The following is a 14,699-nucleotide window of genomic DNA, read 5'->3' as shown; positions in this document are numbered from 1 at the left end:
TTTTTCAATTCTTGTTTATTCTTTTCTAGCTGTTTAATTACACAACTGTTCCTCCATAAATATATTTCCTTAATTTGTTTCACATTCCCTCTGTGGTGGTATTTTAATAACTAGCTCAGAACAACGTTTCTCAGATCTTCTGTTAAGGACTGTGTGTACTGTGACAGAAGTAAGGTGGGAAGTTGAGCAGTTAAATAAGAAGTTGCACACTCACACCCTGTTATCCTTACTTGTATGTCATCCTGCTTTTCTGATATCAATAAATTGTCTGTAGATGTGTATATACTTATTTATTTTGGTAGAATTCTAAGTGGGATTGGGGCATGTATAATATTGTACTTGCAGATGTATAGCTTATTGTTCCTTTTAGGACTCTTACCTGTTGCAAATTAAAAAAAAAAAAACTCCATCAGGCTTAATCAAAGAAGGGGATTTATGGGCTCAGGTAACTGGTCAGCAATCTTCAAGGACAGTTGATCCTGTGATTAAATAGTGTCATGAAAAGCCAGTTCTTTCCCTCTCCCCCGCATAGCCATCCACAGTGTCAGCTTTATCCCAAGGCTGGTCTTCCTCAGAGTTTTAGAATGGCTGCCAACCATAGTTGGGGTCATGTACTACTTCTTTCACATTAGTTGGGGTTCAGAGGAGAGAGGACTGTCCCAAAATTCTGAGCAAAAGTCCTGAGATTCGTCCTAATTGAACCAGTTCAGATCACATGCCTGCTCCTGAGCTAGGGACTGTGGCTGTGGGAATAGAATCGGACAATTGACTTAAGTCGTTCAAACTCCATCCTTGGAGTTACTTATCCATTGCTACATAACAAATGACCACAAAACTTAGCAACTTAAAACAATAGACATTTACTATCTCTTAGTTTCTCTGGGTCAGGAATTTGGGAGCAGTTTAGCTGGGTGATCTGGCTCAGACTCTCTTGTGTAGTTGCCAGCAAACTGCCAGCTAGGGCTGCAGTCATCTGAAGGCTGGCCGGGGGCTGGAGGATCCACCTCCAAGATGGTTGACTCAAATGGCTGTTGCTAAGAGTGTCCTCATGACATGGCAACTGGCTTCCCTCAGAGTGAGTGATCCAAGAGAAAGAGAAAGGAGGAAGCCCTGATGCCTTTTGTTGAGCTACTTGTGAAATTACACACCATCACTTCTGCTTTATTCTGTTTGTTACGGTCAAGTCAAAAAGTCCAGCCCACACTCAAGATTCCCTTCTTGAAGGGAGGAATATCAAATAGTTTATGAACATGTGTTAAAACCACCACCCAAAACATAGGCAGAGAGAGAGAGTGTGTGTATGTGTGTGTGCGTGTGTGTGTGTGTGTGTGTGTGTGTGTGTTGTTTGATGCAGCAGGGGGTGGGGGCCTGGATATTCTAATGAAAATCTTAGTGTGTGTACAAAGGAGTAAGATGAGAATGGGTGTTAGATAAACAACCAGCAAATGCCCACTGTACTAGTAAAGTACTTTCCTGACTACAGTTAAGTGAATAGACGATAATAGAAACAAATCTCAGAACTGAGTATATGCAGTCGTAGATATAGAGTGTCACTTACTCAAACAAATATTTCTTTGTAGTAATCGGAAAGATCATTAGTGTGGGAAATCCCAAATAGAGGGTAACTAAATTATTTCCATTTGTTATTGGCATTGGGATTTTGTCAGTTTGGTAGCACGTTGACCTTCCTATTGATTGAGCCTAGTTCTTTGACCACTAGATCAGGGTTCAGAGTTTCAAAATCCTGGCAAGTTTAGAGAATTTATGTGAAGTAAATTTGATTATATCCTGTAGGGTTGTAAGTAGAAGGAATGTAGGTGGAATAACCACACTTTTGTATAGTACATCAAGTTTTCATGCTGTTTCTTATTACACTTGATCCTCATAACAACTTGTGGTTGGACAAGTCCTTGCTTTAGTTTTTTAGATAAGAAAATTGAGGTTTAGAGATGTTAAGTGGCATATCCAAATTTCTACAGCTAGGCAGAAAGTAAATTAGAACCAAGTTCTGCTCACCCGAAAAGCACAGTTTTCGTTTATACACCTGACTGATTGCCTGGAAAGAGAGCGGTGATAGAGAGAGGTGCACAGTGACAGTCTGAAAGTCGTCAAGCATTAATAATCTACCGTAGAAAAGCCACAATGTTGGTAATCTTTAAAATGATGCAGCCTTACATCAAGGTCATAGTCATGATCCTAATGTCCAATGCCAAGCTTGGCTCTCAGGTATACATTTCGGAGAAACCATGACAAGATTTCCTTTTCTCTCTTGCTTTATGTTTCCCTGGATAGAAACTATAATGAAAAAGGTTACTAGCTCCAACCAGAATGAAAATGTTCGAAACCCTATTTTAATTTTATTAACATAAACATTAAGGAAAAGTAAAAGCCAATATTATTGAACATTTAGTTTCGATAAAAGAAAATGGGGAAAATATAGACAAAGTAGGTATAGCTCTCTGGCGTTGGCAGGTTTTCAGTGCGGGTCTTTGGGCTCAGAGTTGAGAGCATTTTCGCTCTGCACCAAATCCAAACACAAGTCTCTGGAGAAGCAACTCTGAGTATTCAGCCCCAGAAAGGACTGAGCACGCAGCAATAATTGCTGTCTGTCAGCTAAAGGAAGGCAATAGAAAGGGATGAAGGGGCCAGTCTTGGTTGCTATTTCAAAGCTGTAGGCCAGAAAGAGGAAGCAGGAGGATGCTCTGATTGGTCTTGAATGACTGACTTAGTCAGCCAGTTACACAAAACTAAATTCACAAATGTTGTACGTTCATTGAATTATTGAATGCGTTTCTGTTCTCTGGCTATTTTGCTCAAGTTACTAAAGATATGTTAGTGGATATATTTACTAGAGGTACTAGAGATATTAGACATATGGGAGGAATTAAAACATTTGAATATTTAATGGAGGGGAATTTATTCCCATTAAAAAAATTTGAAAGTTTGCTAAGAGATGAAGAGATTTCTAATAGTGGACTTTAGAACAGTTTCGATTGCTTTTCTAGCCCTTGGGTAGAAGGTGACATTCAGAAGTTATGGCCACATACCTTTCCATTTGGATAAATTTAATCTGTTTCCAGTTTCCTTAGTGTTCTTGGTTTTATTCTCTAGGATCAAGGGGGTTTGGGCATTGCTATCAGTGAGGAAGATACACTCAGTGGAGTCATCATAAAGAGTCTCACAGAGCACGGGGTAGCAGCCAAGGTGAGGCTTTACTTTTCTCACTGTCATGAAGTGGTGGACAAGGGAATTATTTATGCAGAGTCACTCAGAATCTTCCATGTTTCCATTTAGGATGGACGGCTCAAAGTTGGAGATCAGATCTTGGCTATAGATGATGAAGTTGTTGTTGGCTATCCTGTTGAAAAGGTACTTTTCCAAAGGAAAGCAAATGGTACTGTGAACCCATGCTTGGGCATGGCTAAAGTGTGTGTTTGGGGGCCGGGGAGGGTGGTCAGTCATAGAGAATTAGAGCTATGTAACTATACTGGACACATATGTTTAGGGAAGAGAAGAGATTATTTGGCAGTTCTTCAATTTCTGTTTTGTATTTTCCAGTCAAGGTGATGTTAAGGTATTTTCTGTTGCCTGGTAAATTCAGCCTTCAGTGATACATAACTGAATTTTTGATACGTATCACTTCCTTTTTTCCCTTAGGAAAACTTGAAACTTCTAGACAAAGTTCAACTTAGTGTTAAGACTGAAAGGATAAGTTTTTAATGAATATTTGCTCCCATAAAGATCCACTATGTATAGTGCTTTATAAACAGATATTTTAAGACTCAGCCATTAAAGGTATAACTTTTATTGGGGTTAAACTGTTACTTGTGCCTGAGTTTTCTCCTCCTCAAAAGTTATCATACTTGCTAGGAGTCTCACTTGAGGCCTTTCATATATAAGTGCTAGAAAAAAAGCTATGTTTCTCTTGAGATTTGAAGTGCAAATGTTTCCATTTCTACATTGGCCAGCAAGAAGCTTAAACCATTTTTTTATTCAGTTTTAATAATTGTATAAGTTGGATCCTTTAACCCATATGGCTATGTTCTCACTTTCCATTTGGCTTAATTCTTCTGTTGCATAGTTTTCTTTATCCTGCTTTTAACATAAGTTTCCATTTTATTAAAAGTGTTTGAGTAAGCTGTTCCAGATTCTCTGTAGAATCAGGAAGTGGGTAAAATACCCCATATATCTTCTAAGGTGGTAGGGATCCAGAGAAATGGATCAGATTAATTAGAAATGTAAAAAATTGGAAGCCCTATACTTATATGAGGAAGAATATGGTAGAACTAGACTTATAGGAGTAGAAATTAACTGTGGCCTTAATCGATATCAGGCAATCAGAGAAACTATAACCATTCTTTCTTGAGTCCTCAAGTCCGGACAAGGAAACAATTTGCCTGTGTCTCTTCTCTCAACCATAGATAGTTTTAGATTCCAACTTGAATAGTGACTTATTTGTGTAAGTATACTAATTTGCATTTGGATTTTATTTCCCCTCCACACCAATACCCTGCCAGTTTATTAGCCTTTTGAAAACAGCGAAGACGACAGTGAAACTTACCATTTGTGCTGAGAATCCAGATTCCCAGGCACATGCTTCAGCAGCTGGTACAGCCAGTGGAGAAAAGAAGAACAGCTCCCAGTCTCCGATGGTCCCACCGTCTGACTCCCCAGACCCAGAGCCCATCCGAAGTAAGGGCTGGTCTCTTGCGAGTTTTGCTTGTTTGGCACACTCCCACTTGGGAGCCACCTGCCTGTGTGTAGCTCACTATTTGAAAGGCTATAGTCAGGGAACCCTTTGGTGAAAAGATGGTATCAGAGAGGGGCTCCTGAAGAAAGAGCACTGGACTGTCAGGCAGGTGACGTGTGTGCGGTCCCTCAACCAGCCGTAGGGTCCTAGGAACCCATCCACCCCCTCTGAGCCTCAGCTGCTTTGTCTTTACACAAAGGAGTGGTGCTCTGTGCTCTCCCGAGATCTTTTGCTAAGGGTACTGTGATTCCAGGTGTCTGACTAATGAATTAGAAACATCATTTGTACCTTTCTTTTTTATACTGAGCAAGTAATTTAACTTCTCTAAACTGCAAGTGTTCTAATCTGTAAAATGGATACAGTGATACCACTTCACTGGTGTAATCAGCGATGCCGGGCACAAGATACTCTTAAAAATGCTAGTCATTGCCACAGTGTACGTAGTTGATCTGAGTTCTGTGGTTTGGGTCTAATTGTAGATCCTGTCAAAGTAGAGGAAATGGTTATATGTGGACTAGGGGTGACACTTCATGTATCAGTAAAATGGCAGTCTGATGTATTGAGGCAAATTATTCCTTTGAGTTACTTTTTGAGAAAAATTACACTGGTATTTAATAAAACAATAAATTTCAAGCTTTGCAGCATCAAAAAAAAAAACTACTTAAACACATTGGCTTTCTCTGCATTTGGGCAAAAAATTGTCTTTTGGCCTCCAAACTGAAACATTTAGTTCTTTTGACAAGTTTTTAAGGAAAGAGCAGTTTAAAACATTTGTAATATAGTTGGACAAAAAAGTCTTAAAGTAATACATATCTGATGAAAGTAATTCTTTATTTAGAAATACTGGGTAATTCACTGAAGTGTTAAAAAATTTTATGGAAGTTTTCTCATTTTTCAATTTTATGTTGATTCCTAAATAGCGTTGTCTATAAAAATATGAAAAATGAAAACGTAACATTACAGAAAATATCTTACACCTGCTCTTACCATTTCAGGAACAGAAAAATAGTCTGTCTCTGGTTTCCTAAAAAGAGAGCCTCTTGTCTAAAGCTACTCTACCACGTGTCTCTGCTTTCCCAAAATATGCTATTTGCTTTATGCTCTTTGGTATATCATAAAACATATGATAGGAAGACTATCATAAAACAAGGTTTGAAATTATATTCTCCTTGTTCTCTTATAACCTATTCTTATCTGTTAAATTTTGAGCATATATGCACCAGGATTTAATATCTGAGTTTATAAAACATCGAGTGAGACACAAGGAAAGAAATTGCACGTAGGTCTCACTTGACATTTTATAAACTCAGATATTAAATCCAGGTGCGTATATGCTTAGATGTGATTACATAAGAAGAAGTGCTCTAGGATAAGAAGAAAGGAAAACCAAAACAAAACCATAAAAAGCCCTGAAAGGCAGGCACCACGACCAGAATTACCAATGGGCTTTGCATTTTGTGGTCTTCCCTGAATATGTTTTTAGATTACTGCCGCATATCTCAGTTCTGAGCTTTACAAATCATAATTTCATAAGAAGTTTGTTTGGTCCAGTGAAATGTAGAACATCAACATGAAACTAGAGGTTCAATTCAGCTCTCTGTTCTTGTTCCTTTATACATATTATCTCTAGCACTTTTAAAAATACAGAATAGTGCAGAAAGTAATTTTGTGCCCACCACCCTAAATTAACAATGATGATTTAATTGTATTTGTTTGATGTTTTTTAATATAACTAAAAGATTAAGGTAAATTTGAAGTCTTCATTGACCCCAATCTTGGGCCTATTTCCCTGCTCCATTTCCCAAAGGCAACCAGTGTGGTGAGTTTGATGTATATGCCTTCTAATCAATTTTTATTTGTAATTTATTTCATTTTTAACGTATTTTTAGGTACAAGCAGGTCATCCACACCAGCGATCTTTGCTTCTGATCCTGCAACCTGCCCCATTATCCCAGGCTGCGAAACAACAATTGAGATATCCAAAGGGCGAACGGGGCTAGGCCTGAGCATCGTTGGGGGTTCCGACACACTGCTGGTGAGGACACACCCAGAGATACTTCAGATACACAGACACCCCTTCATCAAGATCATTATCAGGAGATTTCTATCAGTTTTATTAAATGAAATATAAAAGCTTAGAAAAATGTATCTTTCATTGTTATTTTAATTTGTATGGCAAATACTCACTTGGGTACTGGGCTTTTTATTTTGACTAAGCCAGTGCTGATTCAGTAAGATTCTGTTACACTATTGGTTGTGACTTTTAGCTTCAAAATACTTCTGTCAGTTCACCAGTCCTTGTCATATTTTAATTTCCTCTTACTGACTGGATATGGTTGGATTTGATGCATATTGAGAGGAGTCTGAAAAATTGGATAATTTGGGGCCAGCCCCATGGCGTAGCGGTTAAGTGCGCGCACTCCACTGCTGGCGGTCTGGGTTCGGATCCCGGGTGCGCGCCGATGCACCGCTTGTCAGGCCATGCTGAAGCGGTGTCCCATATAAAGTAGAGGAAGATGGGCATGGATGTTAGCCCAAGGCCAGTTTTCCTCAGCAAAAAGAGGAGGATCGGCATGAATGTTAGCTCAGGGCTGATCTTCCTCACATACACAAAAAAATTGGGTAATTTGTAGAGAAAATTTTCTAAATGTCAAAAATACTTTTAAAATCTGATTATTTCATTTGTCAATAGGAAAGCTGATGTATATCTGTTAATTTAATTTGCCGATAGGAAGGGTGATGTGTATGTATCTGTTAGATGTGTGTGTGTATGATTCATATATTTTATAATTTTTTTCTTTAAACTTCCCTATCATTAGAAAGAAGTATAAGCTTATGTGAGCCTTTTAGCAAAAATTATGTTATTACACTTTTCTTTGAATTTTGATGTGACTCACGTATGGATCCAGTGAGTCTATAACCCGCATTGCCATCTATAAAAGTGCATTGTGCTTTGACTCCATGTCAGCTCGCCATTCCTAGGGAGAATGGGATAAAGCATGGTGTGTTTTGTTTGGGCCCTTAGGGTGCCATTATTATCCATGAAGTTTATGAAGAAGGGGCAGCGTGTAAAGACGGAAGACTCTGGGCTGGAGATCAGATTTTAGAGGTACAGAATGCTGTGTATTTGACTTTTACAGTTAACAAAGAAAAGGCTACTCTGGAGAGGGTGGTTTTTGCTTGTTTGTTTCTTTGTTCCTTGCTCTCTCTCTTCCTCCTTCCTTCTCTCTCTCCCTCCTTTTTGCTCTCTCTCCTTTTTTCTCCCCCTTCCCTCTCTTTCTTCACTTTACTTATCTCACCTGGTTACTCACAGTCAGTGTCCCATTGTACAGGTGAATGGAATTGACTTGAGGAAGGCCACCCATGATGAAGCAATAAATGTCCTGAGACAGACACCACAAAGAGTACGCCTGACGCTCTACAGAGATGAGGCCCCGTACAAAGAGGAGGATGTGTATGACACCCTCACCATTGAGTTGCAGAAGAAGCCAGGAAAAGGCCTGGGATTAAGTATTGTTGGTAAAAGGTATGACTGAAGAGGGCAAACCCAATGACCTTTTGGAAATGATTGAATTTAGATTCTTTAAAAGAGTACTAGCAGTAGTCGAAACTTGATCAACTGCTAGTGTTCTATAGGTAGCTATCGTTAGCCCACTTAGTAATGCAGCATCAAAAGATATTGGTTTTGAACTTTTTAACTAAGTGTTTTGTGGGATTTTGAAGGTACTAGACAAAAAGTCATTTGGTGTTTTTTTTAGTACCTGCTGTGTGCCAGGAAATACATTAGGTTCTAGGTAACAGAGTTAAATAAGACATGGTTCCTGACCTCAAAAAACTCACAGTTTGGTAAAAGAGAATTGAATATATTCTTACAACAAAGGTATCTATTGATGAGTGACAGAAGTGTGATGTGGGGAAGCCACAGAGGCAAAGGATAAAGGGACCAAGTGACCCTATTTAAGGGAACTAGATTAGGGAAACTTCTCAAAAAAGAGGTGCCTGAGTTGAGGCTAAAAGTGATAACTGATGGTTGGGCTATCAAAGGGGAGTGGAGGCTAGTCTAGGCAGAAAGATCAGCGTGAACAAGAACGTGCCGTCAGAAGGGAACAGAAAGTGTAAAGTAAGAGGCCAGTGTGGTAGATTGGTGAATATACATAAATTCAGTACCTGATTTATTTAAATATTTGTATATAAGTAATATTTACAAACACATAATCCAGCAAGTTCCAACATCTTTATTCTAAAGATGGGAAAGCAGAGGATCAGATGGTGAAATGGCTCCTTTGAGGTCATGACCTTGGGAGGAATGAGTGATACAATTCAGCTTTCACTAAACATTTCTACGTACAGTTATCTTTGTATCTCAACAAGAAGTTGTTGGGTTATTTACAGTTTTATGAAAGAAGGGCGAATTAGAGTAAGATTAGTATTTGTTCATTTTGCATAAATCTATGTTGTGTGAAAGTTAGATCCATAATGATTTCAAATAAAAGGCACCACTGCAATGGTACTTAAGTTTTGGGTAATGGGTGGTTTTAGTTTGAGATACACATCCATTATTTATTTTCCATACTGTTAATGTTGTTGGTAATAGCAACATATCTATGTAGCCACAAGTCAGTATTCATTGAAGGATGTGTTATGATGTAGAAAGAATAATAAATTGAGCACCTAAGGACTGACTCTTCAGTCCCATTTCTACCATTTCGTAGCTCTGTGACCCGTAAAATGAAAATAATAGTAGCCACTTCTACTCACAGTATACAGTGGTCAAAGAGTAAACATGCTTATGTAAGATCTATTTAACCTGTGAAATACTCTGACATAAGCTATTATTAACCACAGAAAGAAATTCTAATAATGTTGCTGAAAACAATAAAACTTTTAAAATAATAAAAAATAGAAGTCAAGTTTTCAGTGAAAATATGTTAGCTTTCCATTAAATAAGCATTGCCTTACTCATTAGAAAAAATAATGTTGAAATTCAAAATTCTGTTTGCAGAAATGATACTGGAGTATTTGTGTCAGATATTGTCAAAGGAGGAATTGCAGATGCTGATGGCAGACTGATGCGGGGGGACCAGATCCTGGCGGTGAATGGAGAAGGTGTCCGTAATGCCACCCAGGAAGCTGTGGCCGCTTTGCTGAAGGTAGAAATCCAATGCCAAAAGTGATTTTGTGCAATAGTGTAGAAGAAAGAGAATTTCACCTTGGCCTACCACAGTCAAATAAGTACTGAATTCTCTTTATTTAAAATGTTATCTCAAATAAGACATATTTATAAGTAAAATCGTACTTCAGTGATAAATTTCTAAATAATAAACTGATAATCAGCTATTTATTATATTGTTTTATATATAGCAGTAGTAAGAATTACGAACCAAGTATGTGACCTTAGTAAATCTTTTGTCTTAAGATGAACATTGTTTGGGCCAGCCCGGTGGCGCAAGTGGTTAAGTGCGCGCGCTCCGCTGTGGCGGCCCGGGGTTCACCGGTTCGGGCCCCGGGAGAGCACCGACGCACCGCTTGGCAAGCCATGCTGTGGCGGCCTCCCATATAAAGGGGAGGAAGATGGGCATGGATGTTAGCCCAGGGCCAACCTTCCTCAGCAAAAAGAGGAGGATTGGCAGATGTTAGCTCAGGGCTGATCCTCCTCACAAGAAAAAAAAAAAAGATGAATATTGTTTGGATCTTTTCTCGAAAGAAAAACACATATTCAGACCACAAAGGAGAAAGAAAAAATCTTAACATCAGTTCCCCCGTATTGATATTTGGATTTATTCTCATGACCTCTGGCATAAGTGAAGACTCTCACCCTGGGCTCTTTGAAAAGTGACTTGAGTGAAATGCTCCATGTGGGAGATGGAAGGAGATAGGAAGGGTGCCCACAGCACTGCTGGAGATGGGATCATGCTTTCTGGACTGTCCTGTCCCAGGCCCTTCCGTAACCCCTTCCTAGGCACACTAAATTTGATGTCCTTATATTTCCTTAGAGAGGAGGAATGTGGGAGAAAGATTTTACCCTCTTTGAACCACAAAAGATTTGGTCCAAATCTTATTTTGACTCAAAACTGTTGAACCATTTAAAGTTGCACAGTTAAAAGTCGAGGTTGGATGGGTCATCCTTATGAAGCAAAGGTAATTTAATGCAGATTGACCTGGCAGTACCTTCGTTAGGAATTATCTCAACAATTATAAGGCCCCCATCCCTGGGTATCATTCTAGGCTTAAGTACATTTCACATTATGAAATCATTTTCCTCCAAAGAAAACTCGCCATGAAGAATCATTTTCTGATTGGAAAGGCAGAGCCAGTCTCATTTTAAAAAGAAATTGTAAAATACAGAATAGTCACTTAAAAATACAACTCTTGAGGGGCTGGCCCGGTGGCATACTGGTTAAGTTTACGCACTCCGCCTCAGCAGCCCAGGGTTTGCAGGTTCGTATCCCAGGTGTGCGCACATGTACCACTTGTCAAGCCACGCTATGGCAGGCGTCCCACGTATAAAGTAGAGGAAGATGGGCACAGATGTTAGCCCAGGGCCAATCTTCCCTAGCAAAAAAAGAAGAGGATTGGCAACACATGTTAGCTCAGGGCTAATCTTCCTCACCAAAAAAAAAAAAAAAAAAAACTCTTGGGACTCTAGGCATATTTCCTATGGGAATATTCCAATTTCTAGAGGAGATTTGTGTTCCTACCAGTAAATACGACAGTGCTTATCTCAGTGTTGCTGTTTACCTAACACATGTTTTTATGACCTGAAGTATATATATGGTTCAGCGTTGACTAGAAAACGGTCACCATCTGTAGCCATGTCATGCGGTACATGTTAAATAACATGAACCTTCACGTGCTGTCATGAAGGTCTCAGTAGAGCTGTCAAAGGTCTCAGATGCTAGTGGGATCCTCTTCAGGGGCTGGGCTTCATGGAGCGATTTTCCAGTGAGCCTTTTGTTATTTACCACTGTGGTTTAGATAAGATCTGGTATGTGAATAGGTGTATCAGTTTAGTTATTAGTAAATCACACTTAAAATCTATCATTTATTAGAGTTATCAATTTTCAAAAAATAATTAGAATTTTTTAAGACGAAGTAACTTCCTTTTGGAGATAAATTAAAAATGATTGTTAAGTTTATAAGATAGATATATCTCAAAGAGAGAGAAGGAAACATCCATAAAATAACAACTTTCAAACCAGTTAACCCACCATTTAAAAAACCAGTTTGGCAGTATATAATAAGAGCCTTAAATGTTTGTATAACTTTGCTATTTGTAGCTGCTGCTACTTGTCATTGTTTTGACTTAGTAATTCTTCATTTAAAAAATCTTGCCGGGGCCGGCCTGGTGGCACAGGCGGTTAAGTGCACGCGCTCCGCTGCGGCGGCCCAGGGTTCGCCGGTTTGGATCCCGGGCGCACACCGACGCACTGCTTGGCAAGCTATGCTGTGGCGGCATCCCATATAAAGTGGAGGAAGATGGGCACAGATGTTAGCCCAGGGCCAATCTTCCTCAGCAAAAAAAGAGGAGGATTGGCAGATGTTAGCACAGGGCTGATCTCCTCACAAAAAAAAAAAATCTTGCATAAATAATCCTCAATACACAAAAAACTTCATGTACATAAGGTTCACTGCAGTGTTATTTGTAATAATAGAAAAACTGGAAGTGACACAGTTGACAAAACTATATAAATCTTGATAAACATAGCAAAGATGGATGGCAAACACATTTGTTTAAAATGATGTTCATGGTTAACTACATTAACATGGAAAAACGTATCAGCAGAGAATGTAAGACAAAATTATATTTACAGGGTAGAAACAACTATGTAAAATAAAATCTTAAGATTTAAGTGTTTTAATAATAATTATGAGGTGATTTTTGGAATTATAGAATCCTTTGTGTTCCTTTTTTCATTTTATTTTCAGAATTTTCTTTTGAGGATGAATTGCTTTTGTAATAGAAAGATTAACTTTAAAAAATTTTATAATAATAGATACCCTTGAACTTTGAAAGAGATAAGTTGCAGGTAGATGCAAGAGGTATAACTTTACATAGTGAATAATTAATGTATGAAATTTGTTAACCTCTGCAGTTATGTAAGCTAGAAATATAAAGAGGTTCAAGAAGGGTTTGAAAAGTTCCTGGCCATCCAAAAAAGCCAGACAAGCAAACAAACAACTGATAGATATTGCAGGTCAGGTTTTGACCTTTCAGAATTTGATTCATGATCAACACCTGTAAGAGTAACACATCCCTTGGTACCCCTATCAGAAGCAGCATAATAATATCAGTGCCCAACATTTATGTAAATATACTTTGCACCAGACACTGTCGTAAGCATTGTGCATGGATTCTCTTACTTATCACAACAACCTATAATAGTCTCCATTTTAAAAATGCAGAGTACAACACTTGTCAAGGTAGACATCTGTTAAGGTCACACAACTAGTAAATCACATAGTTGGGATTTAAACCAGTGTGTCTCACTCCAGAAGCCCAGGATCTCACACGCCTCAGTGTGCTACTTCCGCATTACACTATGTGGCATTTCTTGCATGCCTATGATTTATTCGTAAAGGGCCACACGGAAAATGTCTTCAATTCTTATTTTGTGTTTACAGCAATATGGCTTATTTAAGTAGTGTATAATAGGTCTATTTAGGTACAGTGTGGGAATAGAGAGCTGACCCAATTCTCTGAGTCCCTCTGCTATTAAAGGCAAACATGCTGTTGTGGTTGTGGTGGTTTTATTGTTTTTTAAAACCTGCGTTATTTAGTTCATGTGGCCTGTCTAAATTAGTGTGTTTCGTGAGGTAATTGCTCAGTTCTCACTTTTCCTTTGCCTTGGCAGAAACAGTCTCCATGTAAATCATGAGGGTATAAGACAGTCACTTGGTGTTGCTGCCCCTGCTACTTGTTGTTATTTTTATTAGTTTTAATGTTTTAGAAAAGCCTCTTTCCACAAAAGATTGGAGGTATCCTTGCCTATGGAGATTCCAAAAGGAAGATGCCTTTCAAAAACTTAGTCTTGAAGAGTCAAATGTACTCCTAAAGATGATTGTAGTATTTTATTTAAACATTTCCATAAAACAACCATTCCCCCAGTGTTCCCTAGGCACAGTAACCTTGGAAGTCGGAAGAATCAAAGCTGGTCCATTCCATTCAGAGAGGAGGCCTTCTCAAAGCAGCCAGGTGGGTAGCTGTGGGATTCGTCAGGGTGATGCAGTTCACATGCCAGAAGGAACTCAAAGGTGCCCTGACTGTGGGTCTCTCCAGGGTCGTGTACACAGGCCTCGCCCTCTGGCCAGGTGAGCAAGATGTGGGCTCTTGAGTAGTTTTTAAGTCATTCTAAGGAACTTAATTTCAAGCATTCCTCTTTTCTGACATTATTTTTCTGTAATCTCAAAAGTTAACCAATTAATGTATGTAAAGCCTACCAAGATAATATAGTTTTAAAGTATTTTATAACAAACGTTTATCAATCAGTATTCAACTGAAAAAGATCCCATGTAGATGAACTGTAGATGCTCACCACCACATATAACGACATGGTGTTATATAGTTAAGTCTCTGGGCGGGCCCCTCTCAGTCTTGTCTTCTGATGACAGAAGCTTATTTTCATCAACCTGCCCTTAAAGACCGCTGACTCATGCCTTAATGACCACCATTAGCTTCCTGTTGACTGACCCTAATTCTGCAGTTTTTGTTTAAGTCCCCATCTATGTGTAACTTCAGTTTAAATTTAAAGAAGATTAGCTTCAATGAGATTATGGAAATCCACTAAAATTTTAGGTCAGTTGGAATCAATCTCATCCATACTTTTAGCTTCAATTTATTTATGTCACTTGGCAAATTCTTCCTTAAAAAGAAAAAAAAATTAGGTAGAAACTGTTTAAATTGCCCTTCAAATTATCAGATGTCACTGTTGCTTAACAGATATTTTTCTCT

At 38.6% G+C, this 14,699-nt stretch overlaps 1 protein-coding gene across 11 annotated transcripts in view; it reads left to right on the top strand.

Annotated features, from left to right (window-relative positions):
• MPDZ (multiple PDZ domain crumbs cell polarity complex component) overlaps positions 1-14,699 on the top strand; it is a 157,108-nt gene that overhangs the window by 134,106 nt on the left and 8,303 nt on the right. For all 11 annotated transcript variants that reach the window (XM_087444589.1, XM_087444594.1, XM_087444591.1 and 8 more), the window contains 8 exons: positions 3,112-3,204; positions 3,295-3,369; positions 4,518-4,692; positions 6,640-6,785; positions 7,776-7,859; positions 8,083-8,276; positions 9,753-9,900; positions 13,857-13,943. In XM_087444589.1, the coding sequence (XP_087300715.1) occupies positions 3,112-3,204; positions 3,295-3,369; positions 4,518-4,692; positions 6,640-6,785; positions 7,776-7,859; positions 8,083-8,276; positions 9,753-9,900; positions 13,857-13,943 (1,002 nt within the window). The remainder of the gene's footprint in view (positions 1-3,111; positions 3,205-3,294; positions 3,370-4,517; positions 4,693-6,639; positions 6,786-7,775; positions 7,860-8,082; positions 8,277-9,752; positions 9,901-13,856; positions 13,944-14,699) is intronic.

This window comes from Ceratotherium simum, chromosome 20, assembly GCF_057802395.1.
Source record: "Ceratotherium simum simum isolate JZ-2026a chromosome 20, ASM5780239v1, whole genome shotgun sequence".
Classification (NCBI taxonomy): domain Eukaryota; kingdom Metazoa; phylum Chordata; class Mammalia; order Perissodactyla; family Rhinocerotidae; genus Ceratotherium; species Ceratotherium simum.
This window is presented reverse-complemented; position numbering and strand designations above follow the sequence as displayed.